Source organism: Podarcis filfolensis, assembly GCF_964270895.1.
Source record: "Podarcis filfolensis genome assembly, chromosome: 6".
Lineage (NCBI taxonomy): Eukaryota > Metazoa > Chordata > Lepidosauria > Squamata > Lacertidae > Podarcis > Podarcis filfolensis.
In genome coordinates this window covers 48287333-48303288 of record NC_139609.1, presented here as the reverse complement: position 1 = coordinate 48303288, position 15956 = coordinate 48287333, and the positions used below count along the sequence as shown (strand labels likewise).

Here is a 15956-nt window from a genome sequence, read left to right as displayed (position 1 = left end):
GCCTGAGAACAATGCACACACCAAGTTATTTTCTGCATATACTGTACCGCAAGTGGCAATCCTTATTTTTCTTCATTGTGGAATTGGTGCTGCTTGTGCACGTGCTCACACATTTTTCACATGTTGCACATGTCATCATCATAATGGCAGCCCATACTACTGTTTTTTTTTTTTTTTTACATTTAGTCTGGATTTCCACTTGCTGCAGAAAATTCAGTAAGTAAAAATATATGATATATCTGCAGTTACTAATGGTGCGAAAGTTCAGTGGTTTTGGGGGTGTATGTGGATGATTTGTCATGCTTTCACCTCACCTGATTCCTGTGACTAACTATGCACCTTGACTGGAGTGAGTGAGCATTGTTTGCTCTTACACCTGGCAGTCATACTACTTCAATCATGATACACCAGACCTACTGCCAAGCAATCTGGTCACTTCAGGAGTCATGATGCTGAAGAGAAGAAACATTTGCATTTTTAAAATGAAAAATGAGATAAATTAGTATACTGTATAATTTAACTTATTTAGAAGACAGGGCTTGCAGGAAAATGGCAGCTCTTGTAAGCCTTACAAGTGTTAAGAGAGGGTAAATTTCCCTTACTTATAATGGCTTCAACTTCGTACTTGAAATAATGTTGCACCACTGTTTCTATAGTTGGTCTCTGTCCTAACTAGCAAATGCAAACATTATCATATGCAGAAATGCACTCTTAAATACTGAAATACTATTTAGATTAAGATTTATTTTTTCACACGTCACCACAGATGTTCATATCAATTGGACATATTATCAGACAGTGCTGTTTAATAGAGAGAACAGGAACATGTGGCTCTCCAGATTTTGTTGGACAACAGCTCCCATAATATCTTACCATTGGCCATGCTGGCTGGGGCTAGGTGGGGTCCAAAATCATCTGGAGGGCCACAGATTCCCCTGCCCCTGGGTTAAAGTAAGTGATTTAACCAGTTTTGAAATGCACAAGATCATGATCCTTTGAAATGCACATGGATCAATTGCAATAGTCTGATTGCAACTGTTTGAAACTTGACTCTTGAGGGTTTGATAACCTAACACCACTTTTACAGTTCCTGGGGTCTGATAATGGAGACCACAAATCATCCCAGTAGGAGGGAATCCTTAACATTTCTCCAAGTAATACAACAGGAGGTGGATGCTTCCAGCAGGGGGCACAACTGCAACATGTTTTAAATACAGTGATTAATATAGGAGGAGGGTTAACAATTGTGGAAGTGGCCCATAATAACATTTGCTTCCATTATTAAGGTTTTGTAGCTAATCTACTAAAAAAAAACCAACATATTCCATTTGTTTAGCTTTGTAGCATAATGGGTCAGAATACCGGGAACAATGTCACAGCAGAATAGAAGGGCTGGGGACTCTTCTGTTTAGTTCCCACTAGTATGAGGTTCATAAGAAAGGATTTATAAAATTGGTCAGTGCAAAAACATACCAGGTGAATGACAGGCTGCACCTAATGCATTTTTTTGCTCCAGATTTACATGCTGATACCAGAAACACTTTTACTATTCATTTATAACAATTTTTGCTTAACAATTCCTGCCTTTAAATCCTTTGCTTTCCCTCTTCTGAAAAATTTACTTATTAGAATGTTCAATATTTCTCTCACTAATTTTCTCAAAGGGACATAGGCAACTTTGGGGAAACACATTTCTCTTAAAGCATACAATGGTTTTCCAGTGACACCATTTGTTTAGAATTTGAGTCACCAGTAAAAAGATTTGCTGATGTACTGAGGTTTCTAGATTGCCTCTCTGAAATTAAAGTTCTCAAAAGTTGCAGACTATACAGAAAACATAGCTCCATGTTTTACATTTTGAAGTTTTCTGTGCAGGGGTGACCAGCTTTTTTGTTGTTGGGAGCTACTGTCACACACAAGTGTATTTTGCCACACACACTGACTCCATCACATGTTATCAAGCAATAAGAGGGGTTTGCAGTTGCAGGCTCATGGCTGGGGCACCCCATACAAGGAGAGATGTAGCATTACAATGTGGATACTTTCTTTGTTAGAATGTTTTAAGAACAACTTTAGTTTCGGTCAAGAAGCTTTTTACCATACCTTTATTTGGCAGGATTGCCAGAAGATAAATAAATTGATTTGGGAACCAAGTGGCCTATGACTTGGTTAATAGCCATCCCTGATAAAATTATTGAAGACTTAAAGAACAGTGTGTGTTTCTGATTTCTGCAGCAATGTTGCATAGGCTGCATCTACTAAAATTATATCTTTTACAGAAGGAGTGGGGAACCTGTGGCCCTCCAGATGTTGTTGGACTACAACTCCCACCATTCCTGATCTTTGGCTATGCAGGTTGGAATCAATGAGAGTTGCAGTCTAGCAGCATCTGGAGGCTGCAGGTTCCCTATCCCCGTTATAGAGAATCTGGCATGGAGCATTACTGTCCGGACAAGAACAGTGAAATGGAATATGGCTAACCCAATGCTAAAACTGCACATGGGAGCATAATTGTACAACAAAACTACAGAGGGAAAGCAGGCTCCATGTGCAGCTTTCCCAGTGCCTGTAGGACTGTGACATAAAAGCTGTGCTTGCCAGAGCCCCTACAAAATCTTTCTCCTATGTTATAGGAGTTTTACATTTGATATGTATAGCTGAGAACAGTGTTGTTTAAACTCTTAAGCCTGGATACAATCCACTGAGGCAGCTTGTTTTTATGAGTAAACATCCCGAGCACTGCTTGTAAAACCTCAGTGTTACATTACGCTAGTTACAGTACATTTCATTTCCCCCTTGGGGACAATCACCTTCTTGAGAAGGAAAATGGCTTAACAAGGAAATTAACTCTAGAGTCTGTGTAATTAATTGATCACAGCTGTGTTGAGTGAGAGGAGACTCAAAAGCTTAATTTGCCAAGGATTCAATGTGTCCGTTCCAGAGTTGGGGTAAACCAGGGACACAGCAGGGCTCGGGAGTTAAAGGGTGTGGTCCCCCACTGCAAGAGCTGCAGAGGAGTCAAAGAAAAAATATGTACACACACATATTTATCTTCTCAGGATTCACGCTGCTTGTAACTGTAGTAACTGTTTAGTCAGCACACACAAAAAGGAGAGGAAACTGTACTGATTCGTTGGGGAAACAATCAAAATCCACAATTGAGCAATGCCTTCACTGGGACCAGCTTTAGTGTCACAAAATAGCCAGCAAGATTTGACAGAAGTTTTGTCAATGTTTCCCTCATAACAAAAATATTTCCTCCAATAGTTAAGAGCCAGTTATTTCATTATGGCCATCAGTTGAAGCTGCTAGACCCGGCTCCACATACCTGTAGTTCTAAGTATTGCCTGTAACGTGTAAGGCGACCTTATGAGAAATGGTTGAGGGAAATGAGTATGTTTAGCCTGGTCCAGAGGAGACTGAGAGGAGATATGATAGCCATCTTCAAATATCTAAAGGATATCATGGAGGATGGAGAAGACTTGTTTTCTCCTGCTTCAAAGACTAGGATCTGAACCAATTGATTCAAGTTACAAGAACGGAGAGTCCTATTAAACATCAGGAATAACTTTCTGAAAGAGCTGTTTGCCTGTGGGAAAAGATTGCTACCAGAGGTTGTGGGCTCTCCTTCACTGGAGGTTTTAAAGCAGCGGTTGGATGGCCACCTGTCATGTATGATCTAGTTAAGATTCCTGCATTGCAGGGGGGGTGGACTAGATAGGGTCCCTTCCAACTCTACAATTCTTTAAATCTGTGACAAGAGGGCCCACCAGAGGACACTGGCCAGGGCCTTCTCAAACCTGGAGCAAGCGCTGGCTACTGCTAGGGCATTCTTTGCCCACTCTGGTCCCTCCTAACAGTAGCAGGCTTCTATATAGTATCTTGAGTTCTATTGACTCTCATATCGATAACTGAAAATCCTGGGGATGATCAGGTAGATCCCAATATTACTTCTGGAGCGGGAAGGTTTTTAGTAGACACCCAGCAGGTTCGAAAATTGTCCATGGTCAAAGCTAGAGACCTGATATCCTTTTTCACAAATATTAATAGAGGTGCATGTAATACTGGGCTTCTCATATGTCTTTTGGAAGGGTACTGTTACCTAAGGTTTTTGACTTATTTCATGCTTAGCTAAGCCTTCAATTGCTCTTCTATTTTCTTGTTTTTATCTAAGGAACTAGAGGGCCATCATTACTTTATCCATTCCACCCCTTGCAGACCTCCCAAGAGCAGCCATTATGGTAATGTTGAATTCCACACTCAGTTTTTCCTGGTTTTCTCCCTCCCTCCCTTCTGTATCCTTATCCTTATTATTATTTTTTACAGTTGTTTTCACTGCTTATGTCTGTAACCCTTGTATTATGAAAAATGACAATATAACTTTTAAAACTGTTAGTCAGAGGTCATATTTTGTAATTTGTTAATAGTGCTGGGAATTGTAGCTCTTGGGGGGGGGGTCTAACAACCATCAACACCCAACAAACTGCAGTTCCCATGGGTCTTTGGGATAAATGTATGGTGTGGGTTTGACTTCAGTTGTTGCTAAGTATCTAATCAATGAAGGCAAGCAGAACTCCAGAGTTCAAATCAAGTGACATATGCCAAAGGTAACAGGCAGGAATTGTTAAAACTGCCGATATCTCCAGCCTGGAGCTTTATCCCACTTCCTTTTGTAGGGCTGCTAGGAGGCTGAGACCAGATTAGTGAAGAGTGCAGTTACGTCTGGTTGCCATGGAAACCCACTCAGTACGGATACAGCTAAACAGAGCTGGAAGTGGTTTCTGAAAGAACCTAATAATACAATTCTGCAATTCATTAGGATTTGCAGGTGCACTGCTTCCTTGCTCACTTGTGTATTCATTAACCGGCTTTGTAATTCTGTTATGCACTGTGTAAGTAAATGAGTGAAGGGATTAAGCCAGCAGCTGATTTATGTTGCCTTTCAGCATGATGTAACCTTGTATCCCGATGTTGTTGGACTTCAGCTTCCATATCCCCAGCCAGCTGGGGTCAGGGATGATGGGAGTTAGAAGTCCAACAACATCTGTGGACCCTAGGCTGAAGAACACTGATGAAGTGGCCTACTCTCCCAAATGGAGAGAGCAGGACAAACTGAAATAATCACACTAGAGTCAGCACCCAACAAGCTACAGCAGTGGCTTCAGCAACTATCTACAGCAGTCAACATGGTGCCCTCCAAATGTTGTTGGACTACAACTTTTATCACCCCAGGCAGCTTGGGCAATAGTCAGTAATGATGTGAGTTGTAGTCCAGCAACATCTAGACAATTCAAAGTGTTATCACAAATGAAGCCCTAAATGACTCAGGTCCAGGATGCCTAACGATTGCTGCCCTCCCATGCCATTTTGCCCATACTCTCAGATCTGGTGAAAAGGCCCCTTTGTGGATCCTGACATTGACTGATGATGTACAACAGGGTCTTTTCTGTGCCAGCCCCCTGTGATGGAACTCTCTCCTGTGGAGATTTGTTTGACTCCCTCTCCTTTTAGCTTCTGCCACCAAGTGAAGGCCATTTTCTTGAGGTAGGCTTTCGGTTAGCCATGGCATTTTTAATGGTGGTTGTTGCTTTCATGATCTGCCACACTGTTTACTTTTCAGGCTTTTAATTTATTTAAGTTATTTTAATTGTTCAGTCACTTTATTGTATTTTTGTGTGTGTGGCTGATGGCCACCCTGAGTATTGTTTTAATAGTGGAAAGGTGCAACATGCATCACTTTAAAACCTAAAGAAACCCTGGCACTTAGAATGTCTCCACACCTTCCTCTTTCGGCTCCTTCAGCTTCTTTATTTTGTCCAACTTGAGGCGACAGAACTGCTCTTCATCACTTCTGCTGCTGCTGCTACTGTTACCGGTGGCCCTCTCCTCCAAGAGCTTGACGACCTTGCTATCCATCTCATCCATTTGCAGGCACAGGCAGGGGGAATCACTTACCTTCAGTGAATCTCCCCACATGCTCTCGCACATGTCAGTCCCATTGCTATACATCTAGGAGTCAGAGAAACAAAACTGTCTAAATTTATGACATCCAATGCAATAGACACAAAATGAAATGGCTCTCGATGACACACGAGCTTTGCAAAATTGGGCCACATGTTCCTCCTCCTCTAGATCTTTCTACTATGGCATGCTTGGAAAAGCTTGGTCCAGGATTAATAACAGCCCATTTAGGGCACATAGCACTCGCCCTCCACTGCTCCTTTCTGCCATTTGTACAAATCGGGGGGGGGGGGGAGCGGCTGATTGCTTTACTGTATGAGGTAAAAGCAATGGAAATAAAGAGACAAATCCTCTTCCTTCAGTGCACTGTCCAGCTCTATTCTTTTTGGATCTTGGTCACTTTTATTTTCAGCTGTGAGCCAACTCAAACAGAAATCTCAATTTTCTTTGCTTCCACAAGAACATAGGAAGCTGGCTTATACAGTGTTTCCATCTAGCCCATTTTTTAACCTGCTCTGACTGGCAATTGCTCTCTAGGCCAGGGGTCAACAAACTTTTTCTGCAGGGGGCCAGTCCACTGTCTCTCAGATCTTGTCGGGGGCTGGAATATATTTTGGGGGAAAAAATGAACGAATTCCTATGCCCCACAAATAACCCAGAGATGCATTTTAAATAAAAGGACACATTCTACTCATGTAAAAACATGCTGATTCCGATTTAGAAGGCTGTTGGGCTGGATTCGGCCCCGGGCCTTAGTTTGCCTACCCATGCTCTAGGCTCTCAGAGGTTTTCCCTATCACTAGTTAGCCTGATCCTTTTAACCAGGAACTGAAGTATGGACATTTTTGCATGTGAAGCATGGTCGCATCCACACCATACATTTCAAGCACACTTTAAATAAAGAATCGTGGGAACTGTAGTTTACCCCTCACATAATTTTGATTCTCACCACCCTTAAACTACAATTCCCAAGATTCTTTGGGGGAAGCCATGTTCTTTAAGTGTATGGTGTGGATGTCACCCCAGTCATCTCCAGCTGAGATACACAGCCCCTTTCCGTCTTGCCAAATGTAGAAGCAGTAACATACTTTGGGATGTGATTGGGCAGGACATGGAAGTCATTGTGTGGATAAAAATGGAGAGGAACCATGCATAATGCCTTGAGTTTCTTGGCGGAAAGGTGCAATGTAAAAGTTAGGAATAAATACAAAACCTGCATCCTTTTAATCTAGATCAGCGATTCCCAAAGTGAGGACTGTTAGTGAAATAAGCAGGTTCACAAACGCCCTCTATGTACTCACTGCTCTTCCTTTATTTCCTTTCAATCAGCCTCCACTAGGGCTGGGTAATTAACTTATGTCTCTGCATCAGAGGTGCTTGAGATAAATTCAGTCTGCTATGTTAGTTCCACTTCTCCAGGAGCAAGTCCTCTGCATAGACATGCAAAGTATTGCACTGTCAATTCCTTCCAATGCAGATGAAGCAGAATTATTTTCTTTAAGATAAGGTTGAATTTTTGTGTCTTTGTATGATCACTCTGGACATGACTTCTGAATGAAAGTTCACAGCAGTGCACAAACACAGGTGTTAAGCTCCTCCTTTCACTCTTAAAACAATTCTCTTTTAATTCAGAAAAAGTAGGTCAGCTATTGGAAGCTTGGAAAACATATTTTTAGATATATCTATTTCTAACAAATAACGCATCACTTCATTCTAACACATGGTTTAGAATTTATCTTATGGATGTCACAATTTAGAAATTCAATTAAGTGACTTGTTGCAGATTATTGTTAATCTTTACTACTCTACTACTGTGCACAAGTTCTACTAAAGGACATTGGAATACCGGTGGGGTTTGAGTAGGTGAGTTTTTTCTTGTTGAAGGAACATCTACTAGACTAGATCCCTGGTGTTGAATGCAGAGCTATATGTAGCCTTCTGGCTCCTTCACATAGGTGCACTGTTTGTGGTTCATTATGATACACTACCTCGTGGTAGGGGATGCACGCGTTCTTACAGTGGTTTTCTCCTTTTTCATCAATTGCCCAGTCTGTCAGCCAGTTGCTAACACAAGTGAAGTCATTTTTACAAGCTTCATACCTGCAAGGTAAAGAAAGTATAGATGACTGATTTATGTGCCATCTCTCATAAATCAACACAGAGGAAGGTGTGTAGGCTGGGCTGATAGCATTTGCTTCCATTCCATTAGCTCAAAGCTTTTGCATCACACTGTTGACTCATGCTAAGCTTGTCGTTTACTAAGACCCCTAGATCCTTTTCACATGTACCACTGGAAAGCCAGGTGTCCCCCATCTTATATCTGTGCATCTGGTTCTTCCTGCCTAAGTGTAAAACCTTGTGTATTGTTTTTGTATGGTGAACGTGAATGTGGAAAATTTGTAAATGTGAAAATTATAAACAAAATATAGAACATTGTATTTGTTCCTATTGAAATTAATTTTGTTAGTTTGGGCCCAGTTCTCCAATCTGTTAAGGTCAGTAACAGGGTCCTATACACCTCACACACAAAATCCCTCTCCTTTCCACCTCTCCTTTCCAACTCAGTAAATGCCAGTAGAAGTGAATGAGCCTGTATTCCTCACAGCATTGTGGCATCCCACTTTAGTGCAACCTTATCCCCTTAAAAAAAGATTATAAAGATGATGGTGGACTCTCCTTTCATGGAGGTTTTTAAGCAGAGGTTAGATGGCCATCTGTTATGGATGCTTTAGCTGAGATTCCTGCATTGCAGGGGGTTGGACTAGATGACCCTTGGGTCCCTTCCAACTCTAAGATTCTATGATTCTGTGTGTTTGTTGTGCTAAAAGTTCAGTTGTTTCCACTAAAACGGCATCAATAGGAAGTATGTGTAAGTAGTGACATCACTAAGAAGCAAATTTAAGTCTGTGCATTGCCAGAGTAGCCAAGCACTACAGTACTATAAATGTTGGATTAAAAAACACCTAGAACTTTTGTGATCTGAAAAGTAACGTTTGGGTGGTAGGGAAGCTATGGGCCACACAAAGCTCATAACAGATGCTGTGTGATCCAGAGTGTTTTGATGGTGTAAACTGCCCTGAATGCAAGATCACATATGACCATCCTGATACCCACAAGAGCACAAATCACCTTGAATACAGACTAAAATTCCTGTCTGCAGGGGCCCTCAGTAACAGGTGAACCAGTTCCTTTGACCTTGTTTTCAGCTAGAAAATGCTTAAAGAATAACATGTTTGCATAAACTGGACTTTGAAGCATGATTTCTTGTTTGGCAAGAGAATGTATCTAAATTTTAACAGAATTAAGCACAGTTCTTTCTTATGTACTCAGCAAATTACAGTGGTACCTCGGGTTAAGAACTTAATTTGTTCTGGAGGTCCATTCTTAACCTGAAACTGTTCTTAACCTGATGTACCACTTTAGCTAATGGGGCCTCCCGCTGCTGCTGCTCTGCGATTCTGTTCTCATCCTGAAGCAAAGTTCTTAACCCGAGGTACTATTTCTGGGTTAGCAGAGTCTGTAACCTGAAGCATATGTAACCTGAAGCATCTGTAACCCGAGGTACCACTGTAATAGTTTACAAATACCAGGTCAATAAGTTCGTATTTGGCTTTAGTCACACCATTTATATGAATGCAATCTGTGCTTAAAAATAAAGATGTGATATGAACACACTTTTAAAATTCTGTGTCTTTTATAGCATTTTTTTTCAAAAGCTGACACTGTATGATGGTTATGTTGCCATGGAAATTAATGAAAAAATATGTTTGAGTCATAATAACACTAGCAACATTGGCTCCCCTCCTCCTTTCATCTTTTGCCAGCCTTTTTAGCCTGTATCTTGTAGAAGTTTGCCTTGGCAAAACTCAAGCAACCCCCCTAACTTCTGACTGGGATCAAAGAGTCCATTTTGTATAATCACATTAATATTATAAATAAGAAGCAAGCCTAAGTTTAAATACGGTTAGCGGAAAGATTAGTTCCTGTCAGTAAGGTAATAGTTTTAAAATTAATATTGTTTAAAGAGGTTAATTACAAATTAATCTTAAAGAACTACAAATTAAAAGGGGACGGCGACATAAAAACTACCTTAGATCATGGTTTGCTAGAAGAATCTATTGTTTAAAATGCTATAAAGGCATCTCTTTAGTTTATTATTCCTGTCTGGTCATGAAAATATATAAATATAATAGAAACTCCAAGAGCTGCAGGCTCCTATTAGCATCTCAGTTGACTCTTCCAGGCAATTTTTAGCATCTTTTAAAATAAGATTTTGAAATTAAGATTAGCTCCTAAAGGTAACGTTTTCATTTCTTACAGGTGTAAAAATCTGCCTATAAGCAGTGCCTGCGATAATGTGCTAATGCCAGGGTGATCTTCTCAAAGCAGGTTTGCTATTTAGATGTGACTTGGTGTGACGACGTTGAAATTTACACTGCAGCTTTAAAGCAGAGATGGGAAAGCTGTGGGCCTCCAGCTCCCATCAGCCCAGCCAGCAAGGGCAGATGTGGCTGGACTCCAGCTTCCCCACCTTTTCTCTAAAGCCACTGAGAAAGCAAGAAAATAAGTTGCCACACTTATTTCTTCCTTGGCCTCTCTGTCTGTGTCTCCACTGCTTGCTGCATGGGAGTTGGCTCATGGGAGTTGGCGGTGGGCAGAGTAGGTGAAAGGACTAACAAAGGAAAGGACTAAAGAAGTCTTTATTGCTTCTCCATGTTGCAGCCTGGCAATATTCCTTGCGACATGTGTGTCATTGCTGAATTTTTGCCTAAAGTTCCGCTTTTCAAGGCTATGTACTGTCAACACAAGTAGGGATGATATAACGCCTGTTCTGATTAATATTCTAGCTCAGTTTTTTTAAAGGACATTTCAACAATGTCAGACAAAGGGAGAGAAGGTTAAAGGAAAGGAGAAGGCAGCATGTCCCTGATCCTTTTCTCAAGTGGGAACAGGATCAGAGACTAATCGCCTGCTCCCTTCCACAGCCCTCACCATGGGCAATATAATGACTTGTCTTTCATTTCCAGCTCAGAGCGACAGGATAGTGAATTAACAGCACACTTTCTCTTTCCCCTAGTGCTTCTTTGAAGGCTTGGGCAGGGCAGGATATGCACACAGCTGTCTCTTCCTTCTGTAGCTCCTTCCCCTTCTCAAGAGCTCTCAAGAGCATTGGCTTTCCAGGATGGTTATTTTGCAGCTGTGATCGTTAGATCCAACAGGGAACTACTTTAATTACTGTACAGGAGGGGGATATGTCACAAGCACAGCTTCTCCTTTCATTCTAGCACTATGACAGGAAAAGCTCTGTTTAATCTCTGCCTGGTCAAACTATTGAAAACTCTGGAGGCCCACCTTGTACTGGATCTGACAAACTTACTTCCATGCTGCCAACAAATGATAAAATAGTCACTAGATTGCAGCCCACTAGAATGCATTCACACTCAGAGGTTAGTCCCATTTATTTCAGTTGGATTTACTTCCAAATAAGAGTGTAGAAAAGTAGAGACTTTATCAATTACTTGGTTTGCCTTTTATTTTTTTTTAAGTGCTTTCTGATGACCCAGCTTTAAAGTATACTGAGGGCTGGAGAAAATGATATCTGGAGAAAAACCATATGGTGTACAGTGTCAAAGAAATGAAATAGTAACACAAAAGCAATGTACTTTCCCAAAGTATGATTCACCAGAGAGATCTGTTTTCATTTAAAACAAATCCTTATGTCAGTGCTGAGAATTATTAAATGTGTCAAGTTCACCATTTCCTCTGTAATTGTCCAAGGACTCTTTGGCAGGTGGGTTGGAAAGGGAAGCTACCCCTAAGGGCTCTCCAAAGTCCACATATATACTGAAAAATGAGCTTTTGGTGCAGGAAATTCCAAGCCATTAGAAAGAAAGAGGAAAGCTTGAAGTAAGATTCCTTATGTCCCTTAAAGTCAAGTTCTTGTTTCTTCTGAACACTGTGAAAATTACCCTTTACAACAAAGGTTCAGAGGATTTTGAAATAAGGATCTCTGTAGGATGTGGGGAATGGGGATATCCTTAGCCATGCAGTATGTTAAACAGATTCTACTGTCTATATAACAAAAGAGTTCTGCAACTTCCGCCATGGGTATACAGGAGAAGTAGAAACATTGTTCAAAGCTTTCCCAGCATATAGCTTGAAGTAGACTCATTTGTGGGTCAATAACTTGAGCACCCTAGGTCAAATCCAGCTGTTTGAAGAATGCTACCTGGTCCCCCAGTTGTCAACCTAGAGGTTAAAGTGTTGTGGATAAGTGGTATCTGGGGTGCCAGAGCAGTGTTAGAAGTGCTGCTTGCTGTTCCTCACTCTCTTTTCAAAGTGTTCCTCAGTGAATTTGATGATGGCCAGTGATAGGTGCAATATATTGTCCATGGTGTGAGGAACTACTAATATTTTATCATTTGGGAACAAGTCTGCTCAAATGAACACCACCCCCAGAGAGCAGACATCAATCCAGAAAGCTCCATCTAAGGTCTTGAACATGCCCTGTGGGATCTGTAACTCTGTTATTTGAACAGAAGTCTATCAGCAACCTCTGCTTCTTGTCAAGAAACAGAAGTTCAAATCTCCACTGTACATGTGGAGCTTGTTGTGTGGTTCTCTAGATTATTGCAAGATGTTCAGGAATTTTGTCATCAGTTCTACAGAGCTGAAGTGTTGTAGAATAAAGTTGTCCATCAGTAGAACTGGCATGTGTGTTGTATTGTTTGCCTTTATCTTAAAATAAGGGGCATGTTGTAAAACAGGCACAGGGATGTAATGGGGTGGTGGGAATGTCAGGGTTGTGTTCAAAATAGCGCTAAGGCGAACGTTCTGTCAGTGCAAGGTTTTGTGCATACCCGATTCAAGGTGTTAGTACTAGCATACAAAGCCCTAAATATATTGGGACCTAAGAATCAAGAGTGCCTGCTTCTCTATCAACCACACTGAGGTGTGTCTGTCACCCTGATTGTTAACTGTCAAGAGGAATTTTATAACTTCCCTGTTTACCTGGGCATTTGATGGCTGAAAGATACTGTTTTATTAAAATGAGAAGCATAACCCCCAACTTACCAGTCATCACAGAAGTTTTGGCACATGGGAACAGACACAATAGCAGCTGCGTAGTGGGGATGTGCCCAATGTACAATATATGGTGAACACCTGTAAAAGCATTCTATCTTCTTCAGATAGCTCTCACATCTGTTGCATTAGAAATAACCATTGTTATTACATGAAAAACACCTAGCATTGCATATGTGGCTGCCTCTATGCTCTAGGAGATCAGCCTGCATTTTTCCAAAGAACTTTATTGGAATGCAACACTTTAGGCTAGGCTAGGGTACCAAGGCAACATTATTTATTATTTTTATTATTCATTTCATTTCTGTAACGCTTTATAGTTTAAAGAAAAAATCTCAAAGCGGTTTACAATAAAATTAGAGTTCTGCCGTTCAGCCCCTGGCACTCACATATTTCAAGACCTGCATGTATTTATGGTATACAATACACAGGAGAATAATGTGCCATTACTTTATCCTAACACTTCCCCTACTTCCTCTACTTAAATGGTCAGACACTCTGTAATAGAATTTATTTGGTTATGGAACACATACTATCCACAGGCATCTGTTCCACTTCTATGGCGATTCTGCCATTGTGCCTTATCAGGCAAGTGTTATTTGCAACAGTCTTGCAGTGTTCAGTGTTCCTACTTAGGGTTTCAGCCAGCCAGCTTTGTCCTTTCCCAGGATACTCTATTCCATTTCACCTTCCCGCCTCAGTTTTCAAACCTCCATCCCAAACAATAGTTGGTCAACATTCCTAAGAACTATTGAACTTTTGCAAACTTCAGGGATCCCCAAGCCTCTAAATATTTCCCTCTGGTGCATGAATAGTAACATTTTGTCTACACAAGGGTCCACATTTGAAGAATAGGTTTTACTCAAATAATGAGTTTTACTCAAAATAGGCTCACTTAATTAATGACCTAACTTAGTCATACTTATTAGTTTTAATAGATCTGTTCTGATTAAAATTTAGTTGAATGCTGCTCTGAGTTTGATAAGATGATGGGGGTAGTTGTGAACCATGTACTCAACAAAAATAAATAGGTTTGATGCAGAAATGCTTTTTATTCTGCAGTGAGCCTCTACTTTTATATATTTTTTAAATTTTAAAATGCATACAATAAACTCTTCCCCTGTGTATACCTGCTGTGCACCGATAATAACACAATATATTAAAGTCAATGAAATGTAAGTGTTCAGTCAAAAAAGAGGGGATGCTTCTGGCATATGGAAGTAGGGTTTCCAACCTTTTTTCTGCAATGGCTCCTGTTTTCAACAGTTCAACAACTGCACTGTCATGAAACGCATAACTGAACCCAATGCATTTCTGCATGCAATGCTACTGTTAAAAGTACACAAGCCATACCCCCCAAAAGGGCAGCAGCCTTATGCTGTGCTTTTCACAAAGTTATGCTTCATTCAAGAACCCTTGAATGAAGGAAAAAATTTGAATGCACTTGGAGAAAAAGAACAAGGGCAAGTCACTTACAATTTACTGTTATTGCCACATCGGTTCCAATAGGTGGTATTTACTTTAATCACTGGTGAATCAGCTAGTTCCTTTGTAATGTCTTCAGAGCAACAAGAGGCTGTGGGGAATTAAAAACAAATATATCTCATTCTGAAGGTTTACTTTGTAACGTAAGTTCCCACAGTGGTCCCTTAGTTAAAAATGGGAAGTGAGTTCCGTCATTATTTTTCATGTGCTTTTGTAAAATGAAAAACATGCTACTAAAAACATGTTTTAAAACCAAAAGAATACTGGGAAGTTAAAATTTACAAAGGAAATATCTTAATTAAATACTTCAAAATCAAATTTGATATTGGAAATGATAATTTAACTTTATACAGATTTAAAATTATACAGTAATACAGATTTATTTTCATGCAAAAGAATGTGAGCTTCATTCCTTCAGTTCACTTATCATCTCTATATTAAAAAAAGACTTGGGGGGACCCTGTGGAAATCATGAACATAAGCTGAAATTGTTGATACTGACAAATTCATAAAGACAGTTCTTACCCCACTCCACCCAGTGCATGCCCCATTTAGAAGCAAAACCCTGATGCATAAAGCTCAGGCATAAACAGGATATCACACATTGTTAATTACAACAACCTAACATCATTCCTGGAGCAAGTGATAATAAGATTTCAACATGTGGGCCAAAACACACACATTCACTAAAATCCAATTGATGCAAATAACCAATTGGGCAGCTGACTTTTCTTGTGCCGTTGGATATATTGGTTATATATTGATATATCAATATAAAAACTTAACTTTAATAAATTCTTCAGGGCATCAAATTAATATGGGTGGCATCAGAGCTGGCTAGTTAATGTAAAGGCTAACTTAAATAGTTTGCAAATATTTCACAGGTTTCACGGGACTTACATTTGGAATACAGGGTGCATTCGTGCAAGTTATTCTCCTGGCTGGGTCTGTGCTTGTGAGCTGCTCCTTCCAGACATTGCCTCTTTCCGCTGATTGACACTGCCGAGATAGCGAAGAACAGGAGCACTGAAAACCTTAGCATATTCTCGTTGCCGTTGTCCTGTATGGAAATAGTACATTATGGTCAAAGAATTTGGGGGCGGTGGGAAGCAAGCTCCATTAAATTTTCAGAAATAAATGTAGGGCATAACACACCTCTTTTGCTTTTTTCGTCTCTGAGATAGGCTGGAACACAAAATGCTGCTGCTCTTTCTTTCCTCTCTCTATATATGCATTGCCGGTCAGCAGTAACCCATAGTTTGTTTGCCAAGAAAAGTTCCCTGACCCTTTGCAAAGCTAACAGACTTATCTCAGGGTCAGTTGCAGCAAAGGCATAATAACTTAGTTTAGGCATAGTTTAGGATCCTGTCTCCAACAGTAGTCTGTCAGAAGACTCTAGAACAGACTGCACAATGTGACCTAATGCT

The 15956-nt window shown here is 40.4% G+C and overlaps 1 protein-coding gene and 1 long non-coding RNA gene across 4 annotated transcripts; one reads left to right on the top strand and one right to left on the bottom strand.

Moving 5' to 3' along the window:
* Nucleotides 1–234: 234 nt before the first annotated feature.
* Nucleotides 235–11715, top strand: LOC310765368. 3 transcript variants are annotated; one of them, XR_014549542.1, is made up of 3 exons: nt 265–4241; nt 10282–11408; nt 11508–11715. It is a non-coding gene; the product is annotated as an uncharacterized lncRNA (long non-coding RNA). The 3 variants fall into 3 exon arrangements; XR_014549543.1 differs by having other exon boundaries at nt 278–4241; nt 10282–10350; nt 10825–11715; XR_014549541.1 differs by having other exon boundaries at nt 235–4241; nt 10282–11715.
* LOC310765365 (riboflavin-binding protein-like) lies at nt 5609–15612 on the bottom strand. The gene is made up of 5 exons (XM_083620219.1): nt 15430–15612; nt 14521–14620; nt 13036–13164; nt 7950–8061; nt 5609–6009 (listed from the first exon to the last, which is right to left on the bottom strand). Exons 1-5 carry the CDS (start codon nt 15569–15571, stop codon nt 5764–5766), a joined length of 729 nt encoding a protein of 242 aa, XP_083476345.1. The 5' UTR covers nt 15572–15612; the 3' UTR covers nt 5609–5763.
* Nucleotides 15613–15956: the final 344 nt, after the last annotated feature.

What these genes read in the sequence shown, in the direction of transcription:
- LOC310765365 (XM_083620219.1), bottom strand. Translation starts at nt 15,571, where the DNA reads ATGCTAAGGTTTTCAGTGCTCCTGTTCTTCGCTATCTCGGCAGTGTCA. An exon ending in ATGCACCCTGTATTCCAAAT is followed by an intron (nt 14,621 to 15,429) that starts GTAAGTCCCGTG and finishes AATTCCCCACAG; the next exon opens with CCTCTTGTTGCTCTGAAGAC. An exon ending in CGTGCATCCCCTACCACGAG is followed by an intron (nt 6,010 to 7,949) that starts GTAGTGTATCAT and finishes TCTGACTCCTAG; the next exon opens with ATGTATAGCAATGGGACTGA.